This window comes from Diadema setosum, chromosome 9, assembly GCF_964275005.1.
Source record: "Diadema setosum chromosome 9, eeDiaSeto1, whole genome shotgun sequence".
NCBI lineage: Eukaryota > Metazoa > Echinodermata > Echinoidea > Diadematoida > Diadematidae > Diadema > Diadema setosum.
In genome coordinates, this window is record NC_092693.1 from 12,438,929 (window position 1) to 12,457,030 (window position 18,102).

Sequence of the window (18,102 nt, forward strand, 5' to 3'; positions counted from 1 at the left end):
CTTATTTGTTAATTAGCATGCTATTTAATAGGTTGCATATCCACCAGCCTGAAATTTCTTGATCCCATCATACTGGGAAAACCACTTTCGAACTACACACTGAGCTGATGATCCGAGAAATGATGCAAAGTACGCATGTGTTCATTTCGGGCTAATTTCCCAAGCGGGCTGTTACCGAGCGGAGTGAAGATGCGCATTTGTAATATCACGCTATTTTCCCAAACTGCAAAATGGCCCGCTAGTTTGAATTTTGGTCTGATGAAGGCACGCCTACTGTGTCACTCCATTACTAATCTTGCGATTGTATCATCCCCGGACATTGACTCACAACACTCTACAACATTCACATACCTGCTACATGATACCAACATTTAGGGAAAAAAGATATGACATGTGAGAATTCAACAGGTGGTGGCTACCACTCAGCTCATAAGATCCACTCTAGTAGGAACGCGGATGTTTAGTTTCTGCTTTCTTCCCCCCCCCTTTTTCTTCATTTCTCCGTGTATGAAAGTTTTTTTTTTCAGTTATTGTGATATTTGGTCTCTCTCTTTCTCCCATTCCTACATAATCAGTAAAATGTATTATTTGGGTAGTGTGTTTGTTGGTAAATTGTTGATATTTTGTTCTTGAATGGAAATTTTGCATGGCTTCTTTCTTAATGTCCTGCTTTTAAAACTTACTTTCAGCAGTTTCATGTACATGTACTGTAAAAGTGGAAATTTTTGAAGTGTTGCAATTTTCAAGCAGTTCGCGCAACCAGAAACCAGCGCGAAAATAAAAACATGCGAATATTTTTGCTTGCCATATGTTCCTGTGCGTGATGTCTTGATTCCGTGGAATTGATAACATGCGAAACTCTTCTTGCCTGGCCAAGCGTGAAAAAGTAGTCACGCGAAAATATCCACTTTTACAGTACATTCTAAATTACAGTGTACTATACCTACGATTTGTCTTACACTAGTGCACTGAATGGTCCATTTTATGCATTGTGTCATGAAAAGATATTCATTAGGTTTGTGTCAGTCTATTGATTTTTTTTTTTATCAATGTGCTTTTGATGTACACAGTTCATTGTCAATCTCGGTGGTTCGGCAGAGTATGAAACATTGCTATTTGTATTGAATGTAGAACCCTTTGACACCACACAGATTTGTTGCATGAATACTGCAGCATATCTACATGTAGATCTTTTTCTGTTGATTTTTTAACCATCTGTTTTCCAGTATCACCTCCCAATTTTTAGATAAGTGCTATAAAATCATGATTTATTAAATCTTCCATACAGATAAATGTGACTTGTTGACAAGAATAAAATTGCAGGTGTTGGGATGATGATTTTTAAACTCGACAGCTTCCATAGGTGCTGAAAAAAAGAGTAACAAGTTGTGATGGAGAGTAATGGGGATAAGATATGACTTGCCTTCAGACAATCAGAATCACAGAATTCAAGGAATTCTGCAAAATTACAACTTATAGCTGCAAGTAATCATAACATGTTCAAGCATCGAGTTCTGGAAAGGGGGAATAAAACATAGCTGAATTAAAACAACAACAAAAAGAAAAAAAAATGTTCGCATGTGACATCATGATGAAATGTCATATCTTCTCATCCAGCAATAACTGCATCAGAACTATAAAATTCATAACTTTTGAACAGATTCTTCAATTTTCCTCAAACTTCACACATCATATCTTCTATTGAAATTGCTGTATTCACTCAATTCACTTGTATATTTTGGTTTCATTTCATGACATTAACATTGGCAACCTCATAGTAATATATAAAAATCAGGACATTTTGATCCTGGTTGTTCGAAGATCAATCACGATCTTGCTCCGCTCACTTAATTCACTTCAACAAAACCTTTGTGACATGCCAAGATACCAGGAATTACAAAGTAACAATTTGGTTATTATCAAAAAGATGAAATCCGAACGCAGATTATGTCAGCATGACATACTTGCTGCCCATTATGCCATAGGCACATAGGGCAGCTTGTCAGCAAGAGGGGTAAGGTAATCTAACTTGTGGCTACCCCCTGGGGTTGAACCAAAAGCTAATTTATGGACAACAGATGGGCCTTGATCTTGAGCAATGCTGTGTTGTCATGTGGCTCGGTGGGGATTTCTGGTTTTGGTTATAGGAAAGAAAACGTGTGAGAATTCCCCCTCCAGGTTCTTGAATGAGGACACAATTTATATACAATCACATTTGTCTGCATGGTGGAAAACCCCTTCAAATCATTTTTTAAAAAGTCAACTTCAGTGAGGTTCTTCAGATGTGCAGTGTATGGGGCAATATGCTCTCCCTTTATTCACCCAGAAAACACATACTGGGTACATGAAGATAAAAGGCAAACACTTTATATTCAGTCTGGTAATTTAAAGCAGAATCAAGGGATTCAAAGAAAGACCCAATCTGTAATAGCATGCCATGATCATTTTGTTTTCTGTTTTTTCTTCAAAGACAAATATAGAGGTTCATCACATATTCATGTAGAACTTGTCTTGAATATAATGGAGAAATAAGACGTTTTGGTCATTCTTATCAGTGTCCATTTAATAAAAACATATCTGATGAATTCACATGCAAATATAGATTTTCTTTGTCAGATGCATTTTTTTTTTTTTTTTTTTTTTTTTTTTTTTTGCAATTGTGAGGGAGTAAAGTGGCTATTTGTGTTCAGGTCAGAAGATTGCAATCTAATTTTACAGATTACTATGTAATCACTCAAAGGGTTAAAGCTGGTCACTCCCGCTTCCCGTGAAATAGATGTCAGTGCTTGCTTACATATGTGCCACTAGAGGTTGCCAGAGCTTGCATTATGTATATATTATGTGTGCCACTAGAGGCTGAACTCGATCGATCTCACTCATGCATGCAAATTAGATGACGTCATATTTTTATAGCTCTTCCCCCATCATCACAATGTCTTGTGTCTTTGTCTCTCTTTTCTCTTTTTTGTTTCCTATCCCCCTCTCCCCTTGTTTGTTGCCCTGAAAGGTGGATGGTAAGATCCCTCCCAGACTAAAGAAGGAGGCGCATGATATAGTGCTAGACTTCATCCGTTCCAGGCCGCCTCTCAGACCTGTAAGTAATGGCGTGTGATTGCTCTTCACCAATATTTAATGCAGAGGGGAGTAAACTAAGAATTCATGGCAAAGTTTAATACAAAATGATTAAAGGGAAAGGTTGGATAATAATTTTTTGTGTTGCTTTATTTTTATATTCATTCCTGTTTGTCTTTATTTGGTTTTGGAATTGTTTTGTATTTTGTTCACACAACACTTGTCTATACAGTGAAATTCAGGTTTATTAGATTGTGGGGTGGGGATGGGGGAAGTGTTCACATAGGGATGGGGGAAGTGTTCACATAGGGATGGATAAGATATCTCATCAAGTCAGACATTTTCAGAACTGAATCACAGCCAGTTTATGCGCCCCAGAAATTCTTGTGAAAGATCTGTAGTATGTATTAACATTCCACATAATATTATTCGAATAGCACTTCATGATTATGCATTTTGCCAGGCAGCTCAACTAATTCAAATGTCAAACCTTATTAGGATGCAAAGTGTGTCCAGTGATAATGTCAGGTGTGAAACATAAGAGTTTTCCGAAGAAAATAAACTCAATAAAGAGATTGAGAAGGAGGAGTATAGCTTTGGGAGTTGTTTAAAATCCTCCATGCATCCTGAATTTGACTGAACTCTTCAATATTTTGTGTCATGGAACTTGTGAAGAAAATGTACAGGGCTCAGCAGTGTCCTTGTTCAGTGACGCAAGATGCATGGACCTATTCTTCGCTATCTGTCATATTTGTACTCTTTGTGAAAGAAAAAAAAAGTGCATATTTCTCGTACATAGCAATGAATGTGAGTAATGTGCTTGTTCATGTGTACACTGTAGTATGTCAAAAGTGTATGAATCCTAACACCCTATTCTTGAAGGAGATGTGTTAAACTAGGTATTCCAGCTCTTCAATTTGCACCATGTTTCGTTGTTGTTTTGTGGCAATCAGATGCATACCAAAGTCTTTGTGTATAGATATTTTATGTTACCCTTGATTTTAAACTTTGTTCTTACAAGTTTGCCAGCATGCATTTTAAAGGGATAGTACAGTATTGGTGGAGATGAGAATTGGGCATTGAACTTTTTGCGAGATACCAAGAAAACACTTACAAAACAGTACAGAGCATACCATTTTAAGAGGAATTCAAAGTTTATTTGATGAAAATCGGGTTTGGAATGACTGAATATCTAAAACCAAAGTAAAACAAAGCGATCGTAATAAAGTGTGGGTTCCACACTTTACTAGAATCGCTTTGTTTTGGATATCTCAGGCATTTCAAGACCAATTTTCATTTAAAAAAACGTTGAATTCCTCATGGAATTACATGCTCTTTCATATTCAGAAGAGGTTTCTCATTATCTCACCAAAAAAATGTTAGAAACCTGAAATTAGGTCTCAACCAAAACTATACGATCCCTTTAAAGACTCATGGAATAATTTCACAGTCACTCAGTGCTAGCTTCTTTGCTACTCACAGTTAAATAAGATGGAAACCCCAATTCAATCCTTTGCACTGATTGTTCTGTGGATTATTTCATTCTTTATCTCTTTTCTGTTTTGCGTTCTGTTCTTTTTCGGTAACTTGATAATCATTTTCAGAAATTTGATTCATTCATATTAAAAAAAGATAAATGATTAAACCGTCCAAAAGAAAAATGCTGTAAAACCAGAAATTTTTGCTCGCATTTCAATTTCACAAATTTTGTAACAGCCAAGATTTGTGAAAATCAAATGCATGCAAAAGTTCTTGTCTACACACTATGATGCATTGAATGCCAGTGGCAATTAGTAGCAGTTTTGCAAAAATTTCATGCAGTGAAAAAGGTTGTTGGCTCCAGTTGGCAAAAATTATTTTTCTGGTGTTACAGTATTATGTTCTCAATTAAACTTGAGATTCATGTGAGATTCCATTAAAAAAAAAAAAAAAATCATGTTGGAAGTCTTTATTAAGAACGAGCAGTGTAAAGTTTGCCTTGATAAAGAAATTTCATATCATTTTATCAATCAATCAATATAAAATAGCATTTGTTATCTTTAAGTAAAATTGACAGCTTTCTTTGGAACACCAATGTCATAATAACTTTCCCAGATTTTGTCATGTTTTGTCTGGAAGAGTAGGTGACTAAATTCCGTTCCCAATATATGTAGGTCGAAGCAGCATAACATACAACGCAGTCACCAGTAATTATTGTCATAGTAATAATAATGGGTGAAATAAATACTCATTACTTGAATTGGATAAAGATGCATATCAACTGGTGCTGTATCTGCTGCCCTGATGTAGGTTGTCTGTATTTACATTTAAAAGAATATCACTGAAAATAGTGTTTTAAAAAAAGGTAAGATTGTCAACATATTGATTCTTATTAATTTTGATTTTCTTTATTATGATAAATACTTCAGTGCTTTATGTGTAGTAGGACATTCATGTTTTTACTTCGTTTTATAGATGAGTTCCTATTTAACATTCTGTTTTTCTGCATCTTTTGCTGGAATCTTTTTTTTTTCCCCCTCTGCTGAATAAAATCAGGTGCCAAGAGACAATCCCCGCTCTGCGCCGATCAGAGTACCAAGCATACACGAACGACTCATGGACGAGATTCGCTCCAAACCTGCTCTTAAGCCCGCACCAATCGTACACAAGCAAGGTAAGCACTTGTATAATGCTCTTGTAATGTTGCTCACATCTTCTGAGTGTTGTCATGAATGTGCATAGATACAGTGTAGCCAATGAATTCATGGCAGACACTATTGTATTGAAGGCAATTTGCATGCTAATGCAGCTGGTTTACTGAGGAACACGATTTTTGGGGTGAAGCTGGATTAGTAGTAGAATAGGACACATGGGGCAGGGTATTTGAATGAAAGAGTACATTGCACTCTGCGGTAGTTTGATATTCATTCAATAGCCTCGTCTCAGGAAATGCCCATAATCTCAGTATTATGCATGAAGTCTACCCAGGCTGCTGTTGCCCTAGCATATTTGAGGACAAATATCTGACTCATTTTCATATAAAAAAAAAGAAAAAAAAAGAATAAAAACAAAGCATGTGTACACACCCAAATCATAGTCAACTGAGAAACATGTATACGCACAGTTTTATATGTACAGAGGCTTCAGTAGAATTGCAAACCTATTGCCTCCCAACAAGAGTAGACATAGTCTTTGTCATAAAAGGTTCTTTCAACATGTTGTGTTTCTGGCATTTGTTTGTTTGTCTTTTTGTTTGCTAAATAACTCAAATAATTATGAACAGTTAAAATTACATTTTCAGGAAAAGTTCATAGTGACACAAGGAGCAGTTAAAATTTTGGTAGTTGTCCATACCTCCCCCTTGATCCAGGATTTTTTGTTGTCTTCTTTTAATTGTTTTTAAAGGATTCTTTATCATTGGGAAATAGGGTCATTTTCACCATGTGGGTAGAAAGTTCTGCTTGACGAGGTCTGTGCTCTCCGAGTGTTGTTGTTGGTTTTTTTTTTTAGTTTTGTTAAATTTTTTGGTTAGGTTGCTTGCTTTGTAGAGACATTTTTTCTAAAGTTTTTATTTTTTTTTAATTACTCTCCATTTGAAATTTTTGCCACCTGAACTTACTAATGAGAAACAACTAACAAATAAGTAATTGTAACCATCTGACTAGCTGCATATGGTATATTCCCATATCCCATAGAATGCCCCCCCCCCCCCTTATGTTGTTGTTTTGGTGTTCCAAGATGCCGTGTGGTTTTGGGTCAAGCAAATGGCAATGAGTCAATGCAGAAAGTAATTGACATCCATAAACATGGAACCTAAGAGAGTCTTCTACAAAAATGTGTCTTTCCATGAAGGTGAGTTAAGTTGCAACTTCATAAAATGCACAAACAGGAAGCGACTTACAGAAAATGACACCTTTCCAGTGGTGAAAGGCAACACATAATGTCCGTGTGAATTGGCATCTTCTGTAGGATTTTGATGAAGGATTTAAAACTCTGATGTATGCAGTGTTGCAAAATCTCACCCATTCCAAGTGCAGTTGTAAAATCTGTAAAGATTATGATGATAAAGTCTTATTCTGTGAAAACTGAAGGGCTCTTTTCTTTTCTTTTTTTTAATTTAATACCCCCACCACCACCCCCCCCCCGAAATAAAAAAGTCAATAGAAATTGTTTCATATTTTCCCACATGCAGAGATACAATATGACATATATGTAACAAGTGTTTATTTGATTTTCTTGCCATCAAGGCTCATACTTCACTTATTCTCATCATCAAAATCAGGAATCCCGAGGACCAAGAAATAATGCACCTCTTTTCCCTGAATAATTGAGTGAAAACAATGTGCAAGTAGATGTTTCATCATTTTTAGAGATTGAGAAATAGTCTCCGTATTTCCACAACAGGGGGACCAGAAATCTCTCATTTATCATTTAAAGGTAATCTCGTTAAATAAGGGGGATCATACCAGAGTGTTGAATACATACACTGCACTGTAACTCCCCCTAAAATCAAATTGAGAAAGAGGATTGACTTTGAAATTTTGTTGGTTTTTTTTTCTCTCTTTTAGATAGAGAGGATTATTTAGTAATAATGATAGGTCAAGACAAAAGAATGGGAAATATGCATGCCTTAGGAATGTAAGTGAAAGCTTATGCATCAAAACAACTTTTGTCAGTGTGACTGTATCAGCTCCAATTTTTTTCATGCTGATCTTTTTTTCAATGTATACTGCTCCAGGGACATAGCAGTAACATCAAGTGTGCACCTTTTGTTTTCAATAAGTACAGCATTCAAGCTGGCTGTCTTGAAATGGCCACAGGATGCCACAGTACAATTGTACACATTTTTCTTTAAACATATACCAATTATGTAAATATGACAATGCCAGCCAGTTTTGATACCAAATGATATTCTTCATCAAGAGCCATATGTACCTAATACCTAGGAAGTCCTCAAATTATGTCAACGTGCCTGGAAGGGTAGCAACAGACGTGGCAGTAAAAATCTTCCAAGATGCTGCATTTCTGCCAAATCATGGAGCCTTAGAACGGATTATCTGTGAATTTCTCCACTAGTCGTTTTAGTTTCTTTTCTCTCCTTTATGCTCGAGAGAGGAAGGATTTCAATTTGGTCAGATTATCTCTACATTCTGGTCACCCTCGTTTCGATTTCTCCCTGGAGATTCTAATCTCTAAGTAGGCCCGTCACCCTCTTTACAGGATAGTGACTGCGCATGGTGTGTGTTTAAATCTGTCAAGTCCCCATGAAGCGATGATTAAGCCATATCCTCTTTCTGCAGTCAGTCTTCTCCTCCTCCCCACCCAGTATATCGTTTTTAGCGCTTCAAGAGAGGAAAAGAGAGGTCTGGTTAATAGTATCCAAAAACTTCACCTTCGAATGTCGATCATGATGCCACTCCTGAGAATAAGCCATCCTTTGAGGAGAGTATAGAAAGAGGGAAGATCTTTGGCAGTGTGTCTGTAACGTAAGGAGTCTTTACATGGGATCCAGCTTATTGTTTTCTTGCAGTATCCTTACTCCCATCCACAAAAGGAAGTCGTTTCAGTGTCCTTTCCGCAGGGAAATCAGCCTTGAGTTTGAGATAGACTACTCCAAGGGGGCGGGGGCTGCGTGGGAGGGAGACTTTTCCTTTTCTTCGTCCACTGTCCCAGCTGTGGAAACCTGACTGTGCAGCTGTCATTGGAAGGATGCTGTTACCATATTTTTCCTTCTGGAGATTCATATCAGCTGATTGTCCAAGCAGATGGCTGTTTGGTGATGCTTGCATGCAAGTGATACTGCAGGTTATGTACAGCTGATGTGCCAGAATTTATTTGGATATAACTGTAGGTACAGGAAGAGGAGAATTTGCCCGACAATTAGCGGCAACAAGAATACGTGTTCCATAGGAGTTGTTAAATGGATTTACCTTACATTCACCATACTCTTGTTGTTGGTCATTGTAGCAGAGCAAGCCTGGGAATATTTTGAGTCCTGCCAGCCTGTGACTCTTATGCATAAAAAGTATTAATATAGTGACTGACTACACTTTTTGCTGGGATCATATACTATCGATCATCATGATGTCTATTGGACAACACTCCTTCAATAACACTCGAGATGTCGTCAACCACACAGATTACTTTTCAGCCCTTGACGCGTCGTCCCTGGGCCTGGTGGAGGCCTTCGGACGCACGTCCCTCCCCCACCACTGGTCGGGCCCCTCCGGTCAGTTCCACTGCGGCCTGTTTCCCCCTCACACCTCTGTACCCCTTGTCTCCTTCCCAGACCCTGTCCAGCAGAGCAAGCGCCGACTGGGCAGCTACCTCTCTGAGCACTCCGAGTCCGGGGAGGAGGAGGACCTGGGCAGCATAGACCTGGACTCGCCCCAACTCCCCAGGAAGGTCCTCAAAGCAGAGTTCACATTGGATTGGTCTGAGGAGGTGAGTTGTATGTATTGACGAATACGCTAGCCAATTGCTGGTTAATACTTGAATGAAGTGCTGCAAATGTGGAAACTACTGTAAAAGTGGATATTTTTGCCCAAGTGTGAATTTCGTGTGTTTTTAATCAATCTGCAGAATCCGGAAACTAAATACTGGAATTTATGGCATGGAAAAATATTTGCTTGCTTTTATTTTTGCACTAGCTTGTGGTTTATAGTACTTATTACAGGACTGTTTTTTTGCACTGGGCCAAATTCAGTGAGTGTATACTTGTGTAAAATCTCATAGATGAGAGTTTTTCATAATTACAACCATGAATATTTAAAAAGTCATTTGCTTGAATTGTCCTTGATAAGTCTCTAAACCACAGCTTTTTAATTTTGCATGAACTCTGACAAGTAAGTAACTTTGAGGTTTTCCTACAGTCGTAATTTACTCAAATATAAGCAGATACTGCAATACATGTATAAAAGTAATGGTATGCAAATTACACATAATACAAATACTTCACCAGCAAGAATTGATTGAATTTTGTTTTTACAAAAGCAGGCCTTGATAAGAGTGTTTTCTGTATCCCTATTAAACACCATGACACTTTGCAACAAGCTAAGTTCAGCCAGCTGTAAAATATTATTTTTACATGTATGAACAGCAGAAATATTCTGTAGCCAGGGTACTGTAATAGAGGTAAGTTAGATATGTAGAAATCATGTTGCATATCTAAAGATTTTATAGGATTTATAGCCATATTTCTCACACTGGTTCAAAGATATTTTCTGTGTGCTAGCAAAATAACCAGAATGTCAAACATTTGTTTTTGTTTTAGAAGACACCTACAAATAGTCAGGTAAGATGTGATTTAAGAAATTGAAAAACTTTGACAAAAGCGGCTACTGTCAATTTAGATGTAAATCAATGTACATTGTGATTCTTAACTAACAACTGGCTGTAGTTCAACAAAGTATCACAATATGAAATTAGAACTGTAATTACAATGAAATATGTACCACATTATAATTTGATGTGGCAACCTTTGAAAGGGAGAAGCAAGAAAAAATAGTAATAGTAGTCGTAGTTGGAGTAGTAGCGATATTATTCACATTTTGTGTGATGTATCCAGAAGTGCACAATTTGGTTTGATATCGACAGTTCTTGTAATTTTATCTTCTGTGTCTAAGCTTGTGCCGTCAAAATAGCTAGAGGGAAATTTACATTATTATTACACTTCTGTCCAGATTGGATACATACCAAGTGCTGTGCAAAAATTACTTTTTCTTTTCTTTCTTCTTCTTTTTTTTTATTTTTTAAACCAAGGCTGGTCTAATAATAGTCCTTTGAGGTTTGAAAGTCAGTATGCATAGCTTGCCGTCTGGAAGATTAATTTATTCTGCTTTCCTTATTTTCATTCTTGTGGCTGAGTCATGTGTCCCAAATCATTCAATTAACTCCACAATAAAGAGACCACCTTCCAATGAATAACATCCTGTTCAGTCAGGTCATCATGCCGCCGTGTTGCTATGGTGATGCCAAGCAACAGGCCGGTTAATGAAAGTGCCATAGTGGCAGTGGTGACAACTGCCCTGCCAGTCAAGGACCTTTATACTAGAATTGTGTACTCGACGCGCTATATGCAGTCATTGTCTTTATTAAAAGAGATGGTCTAGTTTCAGTTGAGATGGTGATACAGGTTTTCCAACTTTTTTTATGCGATAATGTGAAACCTCTTATGAAATATGAAAGAGCATACGATTCTATATAAGAGGAATTCAAAGTATGTTTGAAAATCAGTTTTGAAATGGCTGAGATATCCAAAACAAGGGAATTCTAATGAAAGGTGGCCATTGCTTTGATTTACTTTGTTTTTGGATATCTCAGCCATTTCAAAACTGATTTTCATCAAATAAACTTCTAATTCCTCTAGAATAGTATGCTCTTTAAGATTTCATAAAGTGTTTGTTTGATAGATACTTTATTTTCTGCAAATCAATATATACATAAATTACATAATCATGAACATGGGAAACATACAAAGTATATTTGAAACAGAGTCGTTTGACTTGCATAAACAACGATATAAAAGGAAATTAATGATATAATATTACAGTATGCATGTCTATGCAGCAGGGATTACAATAACAATATTACATTTAAGAAGCGATAATGCAGTATAAGTGGTTTATAAGTATCTCACAAAAAGTTAAAAGCTGATTCCTCATCTCAACCAATACTATACCATCCCATTAAACTGTGCATAGACTTTGATAATCATGATAGTTATGCTTCTTTGTAGCCAGCAGTCTAATACATGAACCTTGTAGCATCATTTATGAAATCTTTAGGAGTCTGTCCTATTTGTTTGTGTCATATCCAAATAATGTTTTAGAAATCAATAGAAATGTGCCTTGAACATGATTTTTGTTGTAATGAAAATAGTAATTGTAGCTTTTTGGCAAGAGTCATATATTTCATTTCATTGCAAGAGTGAAAACATATTGCAGGACCAGAAACACTCAAAAGAAATTAGGGATGTTTTCTAATTTCCCTGCATAAATTCTGGTACCAAACCAAACCAAAATGGTGTAATGTATCTTGTGATACACAATACCAGATACCCCCCCCCCCCCAAAAAAAAAAGACAACAGATCATGTAGAAAACTTTTAGGGCAAGAATGCGGTAGTATGACTTCAGCCTCTATACTCAAATCATGTTTTGAGAAGAACTAGATGGATTTGTTTCTGAGTGGTACACCAGGCAATGTACCCTTTGTGACCCATTCTCATGAAAGTTTTGCAAAGTCACTGATCATTGATTTTACTGATATTAGTATTTTGAGACTTGCATATTCCTATCACCTGTTCAAGAACTGTTTGGTAAAAGTGATCAAAATCTAACAATGTCATAACCTTGCTAATTTTAATTCGATTTTGATCAAGTTTTCACTGTTGTGATGATAAGATTGTACTCCCCCTTTTTTTTCAGACTAACTTTTAACAGGTCCGGAGTTGCCCCTTTAACCACTGTCTGCACTTGTTCATTGGATTGCGTATGAATTAATCTCTCCACTCTAGGAGTCAGAAGGCGAGACCAGTAGGAACCACGAGTCTGACTTCTACTCGAGACCAGCGTACCAGGAGGAGGTGGAGGAGGGGGAAGAGGAGGACGGGGCCGACATCCTGGAGAGAGCCATTCAGAAGATCATCGACGATGGACAGAAGATGGACCAGACCACGATGTTTCTGGACATCAGCCGGACACAAGGTAAGGAAAGAAATGTTTAGGGATAACAGGTCTAGGGCAATTACCCCCTGGGCAATTACCCCGTACCCTTCCCCTGGCCCTAATCCTAATCCCAATCCTGAACATAATCCTAACCCTAACCCAAACTCTCAACCCTAACCCTAACCCTAACCCTAATCTTTGCTCTAATCTTACCACTAACCAGTATTTAGGCGGGGGGGGGGGGGGGGTACTAGTAATTGCCCTCTGGGGGTAATTGCCCAGATATGTGGGACAACAACTTCAAAACGCTTTACAGATTCAGCACCTGGTCGTGATGGAAACATTTCGACGTTTTTCTTAAAGAAAACCAAAGCCCAAATATCAGTGTAGATTGAGTGAAAGCAGCAATATTGATTTAAATTAGTAGAGTGCATCAGTGAAAGTTTGAGGAAAATCGTGCAGTCGATTCAATAGTTGTGAATGATTAAAGCTTTAGTGCTGTCATCGCCAGATAAGGAGACTACCACAGCTCATGACATCATTATTAACAAAAAAAAAAAAAAGAATATAAGGAAAATTCCTCTGAATCTTATTTTTCTTAAATACACATTCATTAACTTGTGCTTGTGACTTATGCTAAGGGTGATATTATTCCCCGTGCTTTCTGAAAGAGGTAATTTATTACCTAAAAGTGTTCCTTCATCATGCTTGAAAAGCACACTACTGCATTGGAGAAGGTAGATTAGACAAAAATACATGCAGTTTTGATACAGAAAAAGAAAAGAAAAAATTTACAGAAATAAAGTATCTTTTGGTCAAAGTAAATTTTCTTGTCATCTTGATCTTAACACAAATATACATTGATTTAGGCCAAGAATGCTAACAATCTTGTCTCCATTTTGGGAACTGATATGCCAGTTTCCCGTGTACAGGTGAACTCCACTTGAATCTGGTATACATGGGCCCTGTTTTATGAAAAGATATTATCGATTTTAAATTTCCTTAACACACAGGCTGCCATAGACTTATGATAGAAATCAACTTTACAATCAATTTTAACTCTTCATATAACAGGGCCCAGGTTCCCATAAGGAATTGGGTGATAGGCCCTATTGTAATGAAGAGATTAAGTAGGCAGGTACAGGAACAAACAACAATATGCATGCTTCAGTGGCTATGGCTACATTGTGATCTCATGAGCATGTCATATGGTAATGTATTGATTATAGTGGTAGCAGGCACAAACATATTGATAATAAGGAATAAATCCATCCAATAGGTACAGGGAAACCCATTACAATGAGATCACTGAGAATGCCAATTCTGTTTTGTCAATAACAGTATCTTATTGCAAACATAAAAAAAAAGAAGGGAGAGACCAGCTAAATACAGTAATGAAAAATCAAGACCACTTAACAGACTTTGTTAAAGGGATTCACGATACAGTTTTGGTTTATATGGGGCTGCAGGTTTCCAACCTTTGTGTGTTGTGTGTTTGTGAGAACCTCTTATAGAATATGAAAGAACATGTAATTCCTAGAGTAATTCAAAGTATATTTGATGAAAAAAGTGGTCTTTAAGTGGCTGAGGTATCCAAACAAAGTGTTCCTCATAAAATGCGACAGGCCACAACTTTTATAAGGATTGCTTTGTTTTACCTTGTTTTTGGATATCAGTCATTTCAAAACCGATTTTCATGAAATAAACTTTAAATTCTCCTTAGAATTGTATGCTCTTTGACATTGTATGCTCTTTGACATTTCATAGAGTGGTTTCTAAATATCTCCCCAAATTTTAAATGCTGAATCCTCACCTCAACCAATTCCATACCATCCCTTTAAAAGTGTTGTTGTTGTTATTTTAAAGATCGAAAGAAAAGTGGTATCTTGTTGTGAGCTTGTAGTTATGAAGTTTCACTATACAACAAAATGACTCTCCATTCCCCCCCCCCCCCAAAAAAAAAAGAAGAAGTAAAAACTGCCGAGAGATTGTGCCTTCTATTTTCTCGTGTGGTCACATTCATCTATCCATTGTACATTTCCAAGTATGTTCATTTAGTTTCCAAACATGTGTTCCTTTCTTGGTCAGCTCAAGACACCATTCCGTCAACCCCAGAGAAGACACTGACCATGAGCAGGTCATCGCTGTCCAGCTTCGATGAGATCGCTTCCGAAGACGTTCCCAAGGATTCGGTGAGGAGACACAGTATTGGGCCCTGCCAGTCATTCCAGGTCAGTATACCAGCCACGCCCTTTTAACCCGTTGAGGATGAGTCCCGATCATACTCGGGCAAGTGTTTATGGGAAATGCATGTTGTAGCAAAAGCAGCCCGTCCTCAATGGGTTAAAAGGGCCAATGCAAAAATAAGATTTTTACTCTTAAAATTTCTAACCCTTCTGGTTTGGTGCTGCTGTATCATTTATTATAAAATGATGAAGGAGATCCTAATCAAATTATCATTTGAGAGCATACGCGTGACCAGGCATTTATTTTGCTTAACATGTAATTTGCTTCTGACTGGTCATTAGTAAAGTATAGTGACCGACCGGTCATTAGCACTTTAACATCGCAGTGGTGACTAGGCAAGCTTTCATTGTTTTATTTACCAGCAGTGAGGGTGATATATCAAACAGCAAGGATCTGCTTCATCATGCTATATAGCAAATAATACATGAGAAAGAGAGGTTTGCCATAACACCATTATGGTGCTACCACTAGTCTCTCAAACAATCCAAGTAATACACATCACTTTGTTTTTGAAAATTAATTTGGGGGCTTCTTTGATATATGCCAATTGAGATACGAGGTCTTCCCACCCCAGGGGAACAGTATACTGCCGATGTAATTTCATAGCGTGCTAATCCCTGCCTTGCAAGGATCGACCTGACTGGGAACCCCCATGAAAAGGGTCACCCTTCTCCCTTTCACCTTTCAATGAGTGCACTGATAGGTAACGAGATCTGCTCATTTGATATCTAGAAAATTGTGTCATTTTGTGAAGATACATGTAGAGGCATGTGGACAAATTTGATGTAAACTCAGTCTCTCATTCACCCAGGAGGCTCAAAGTGACTCTGATCAGCCTGAGGTTTGTAAAGAGTGATATTGCATGTTTAATATGTAGCATACTTTATATCTGTGCCACATGATCACGCACTGCCAGAACGTCATTTTCTCGTAGATAACGGGGCTGTAGTTACTCAGCATTTTTCCCTAGCACTCTTCCAACGACTCGAGCAAGGGATCTGCAGCTTGTCCATCCATTGCTATCATCCAAGTCTATTTATCCCCCCATTCCAACAGGTCTAATCAGATGAGGCATTTTGGTATATTATATCATATTATAAGATATACATTCTGTGTTTTAGGTGATTTTATTCTGTCCCTTCCTCGGGGGAAAAAGAATTTCAACTTGCCATATGTGTGGTATACGTATATTACAACTTTGCTTTTTGATGGTGTGTTTTGAGTAAAAACCTACACAATTCTGTGATGGTGTACACTTATATGGGGATTTTTTGCATCTCATGTTTTTATGGTATGTTATTATAATATCAGGGCTGTGATTATAAACTCCATGACTGGTTTGTGTTAAAATGGCCTTGTGTCTATGGGAATGCTGTCTATGGGGATGTCGCCTAATTTCCATATTCATTCCCAGGTCATCTTTTCTGACCCTGTTCTCTTAACATGTGAAAAACAAAACATTCTTTCCAATCATGTTTGTGCCCAAATTACTGGGGATTTCTTCTCTGTTCAGTGATTCTCAGAAGGCTTCTTTCTGTCCCTGTCAGTTTCGTGTGTTCTCTCCCTTCTTTCTGTTTCTATCCTGTTGTTTAGTTAAATGGGTCTGTAGGTATGTCTGGTAAATACATTGGGTGATCACATATTGACATTAATTGAGAGTGTTTGATCAAGAGTCCAATTGTTTGAAACACTTCATGCAAATGTCAAATTTCTGCTGTTTTACACATAAAAGTGTTTTCAAAGGAAAAAGAGGAATTTGCCTTGATTTATCTTTTCATTTGAATTCATTTCATTTAAAACTATAGGCTGATTAAGAAATGTATAGGAATAGATGGAAATTGTTGTCCCATTAGACACATCAACGAGTTATTCATTATGCCTGTTTGTTTAGAATTACTTCAATTCTTGATAACAAGTTTGTATGAAATACATGTTACTGATGGGCAAACTTTTCAATTACTTGGCACAACCTTTATTCAAAGGTATACGTATAATATGAACGTTGTACTATGTTTTCGGCCATACATTTTGTAAGTATAATAATTCATGAATTGGAACTTATGAGCCGATTTGCCGAATTTGCGATCAAGAAATGCAATGTTGAGATGAAAGTGAAGTGCCATTTTTTGTGAAAATTTTTTTTTTTAACCATCTCCCACCTTGGATGTAATAAACAATGTATATTTGTGAATGGGAGGCAATATTTTTGTGATATGTTAGAATATTGATGATAGCTATTCCTTTTAACTCACTGTTGCTGGGCCTGGTACCTTTTTCCTTCAGGTTCTTCTGATTTTTTTATGCCTTTGGATGGCATAAATGCAGGAGGCATATTCTTTGCAATTTCTATTCATGCATTATATATATTTCTTCTAACCATGATGATTCCAAAACACCATCAGGTTCAGTATTACTACAATATAGCACTCAGTGTGTGTTCATACATGGGTTTGTGGGTGTGTTTGCCCATGGGTTGGAAGAAGGAGGTTACAGGGTAAAGGTCAATGACCTAATTTATAGACTTCAATCATAAATTCCAGATGCATGGTATCAAACTCTGACTTGATCGAGGACAGGTCATGCTTAGGCAGTGTGCAAGTTTAAGAAGAGAGAGAGAGAGAAAAAAAAAGAGATTTGTTGAGGTGCAGTCAATTTTATCGAATTTCCCACAAACTGTTAGTCTCGATTCAACAATCAGTGGGTCACAGGTCCAATTGAAACAATCTCATTTCATATAATAATTTGGCTAGTGCACAAATATATGATTCACTTGAGCATTAGTGATATTTTGGCAAAATATTGTAACAGCTGATGTAGAATGCACCACCCCACCTTCACTCCCCACCTTCACTCCCCACCTTCACTCCCCACCAAGATTTCCTGCACATAGTTCTTCTCTTTTTAGTTGAAATAACTTTGGGTCCTTAGTGCTTTAGATACACTGAGCAAATATGTTAGTGACATAGTAAATTGTATGTTTCAATGTATTTGCGAAATGAGTTGTCACAGTATGCTGCAATGATTCCATTTCTGCTGGAAAGCTCACATTATGTTGTGCAAAGATGTTCCCTAGTACATGTAATGCAAAGTAATGCAGTAACAGCCTGCTTGAGTGATTTAATGCGGGAAAACAAAAA

The 18,102-nt window shown here is 37.2% G+C and overlaps 1 protein-coding gene across 1 annotated transcript in view; it reads left to right on the forward strand.

Annotated features, from left to right (window-relative positions):
- Positions 1 to 18,102, forward strand: part of LOC140232985 (protein spire homolog 1-like) — a 62,854-nt gene that overhangs the window by 37,699 nt on the left and 7,053 nt on the right. Inside the window, exons 7-12 of the mRNA XM_072313091.1 lie at positions 3,008 to 3,094; positions 5,608 to 5,720; positions 7,798 to 7,833; positions 9,423 to 9,495; positions 12,568 to 12,757; positions 14,813 to 14,949. Coding sequence (XP_072169192.1) covers positions 3,008 to 3,094; positions 5,608 to 5,720; positions 7,798 to 7,833; positions 9,423 to 9,495; positions 12,568 to 12,757; positions 14,813 to 14,949 — 636 coding nt within the window. The remainder of the gene's footprint in view (positions 1 to 3,007; positions 3,095 to 5,607; positions 5,721 to 7,797; positions 7,834 to 9,422; positions 9,496 to 12,567; positions 12,758 to 14,812; positions 14,950 to 18,102) is intronic.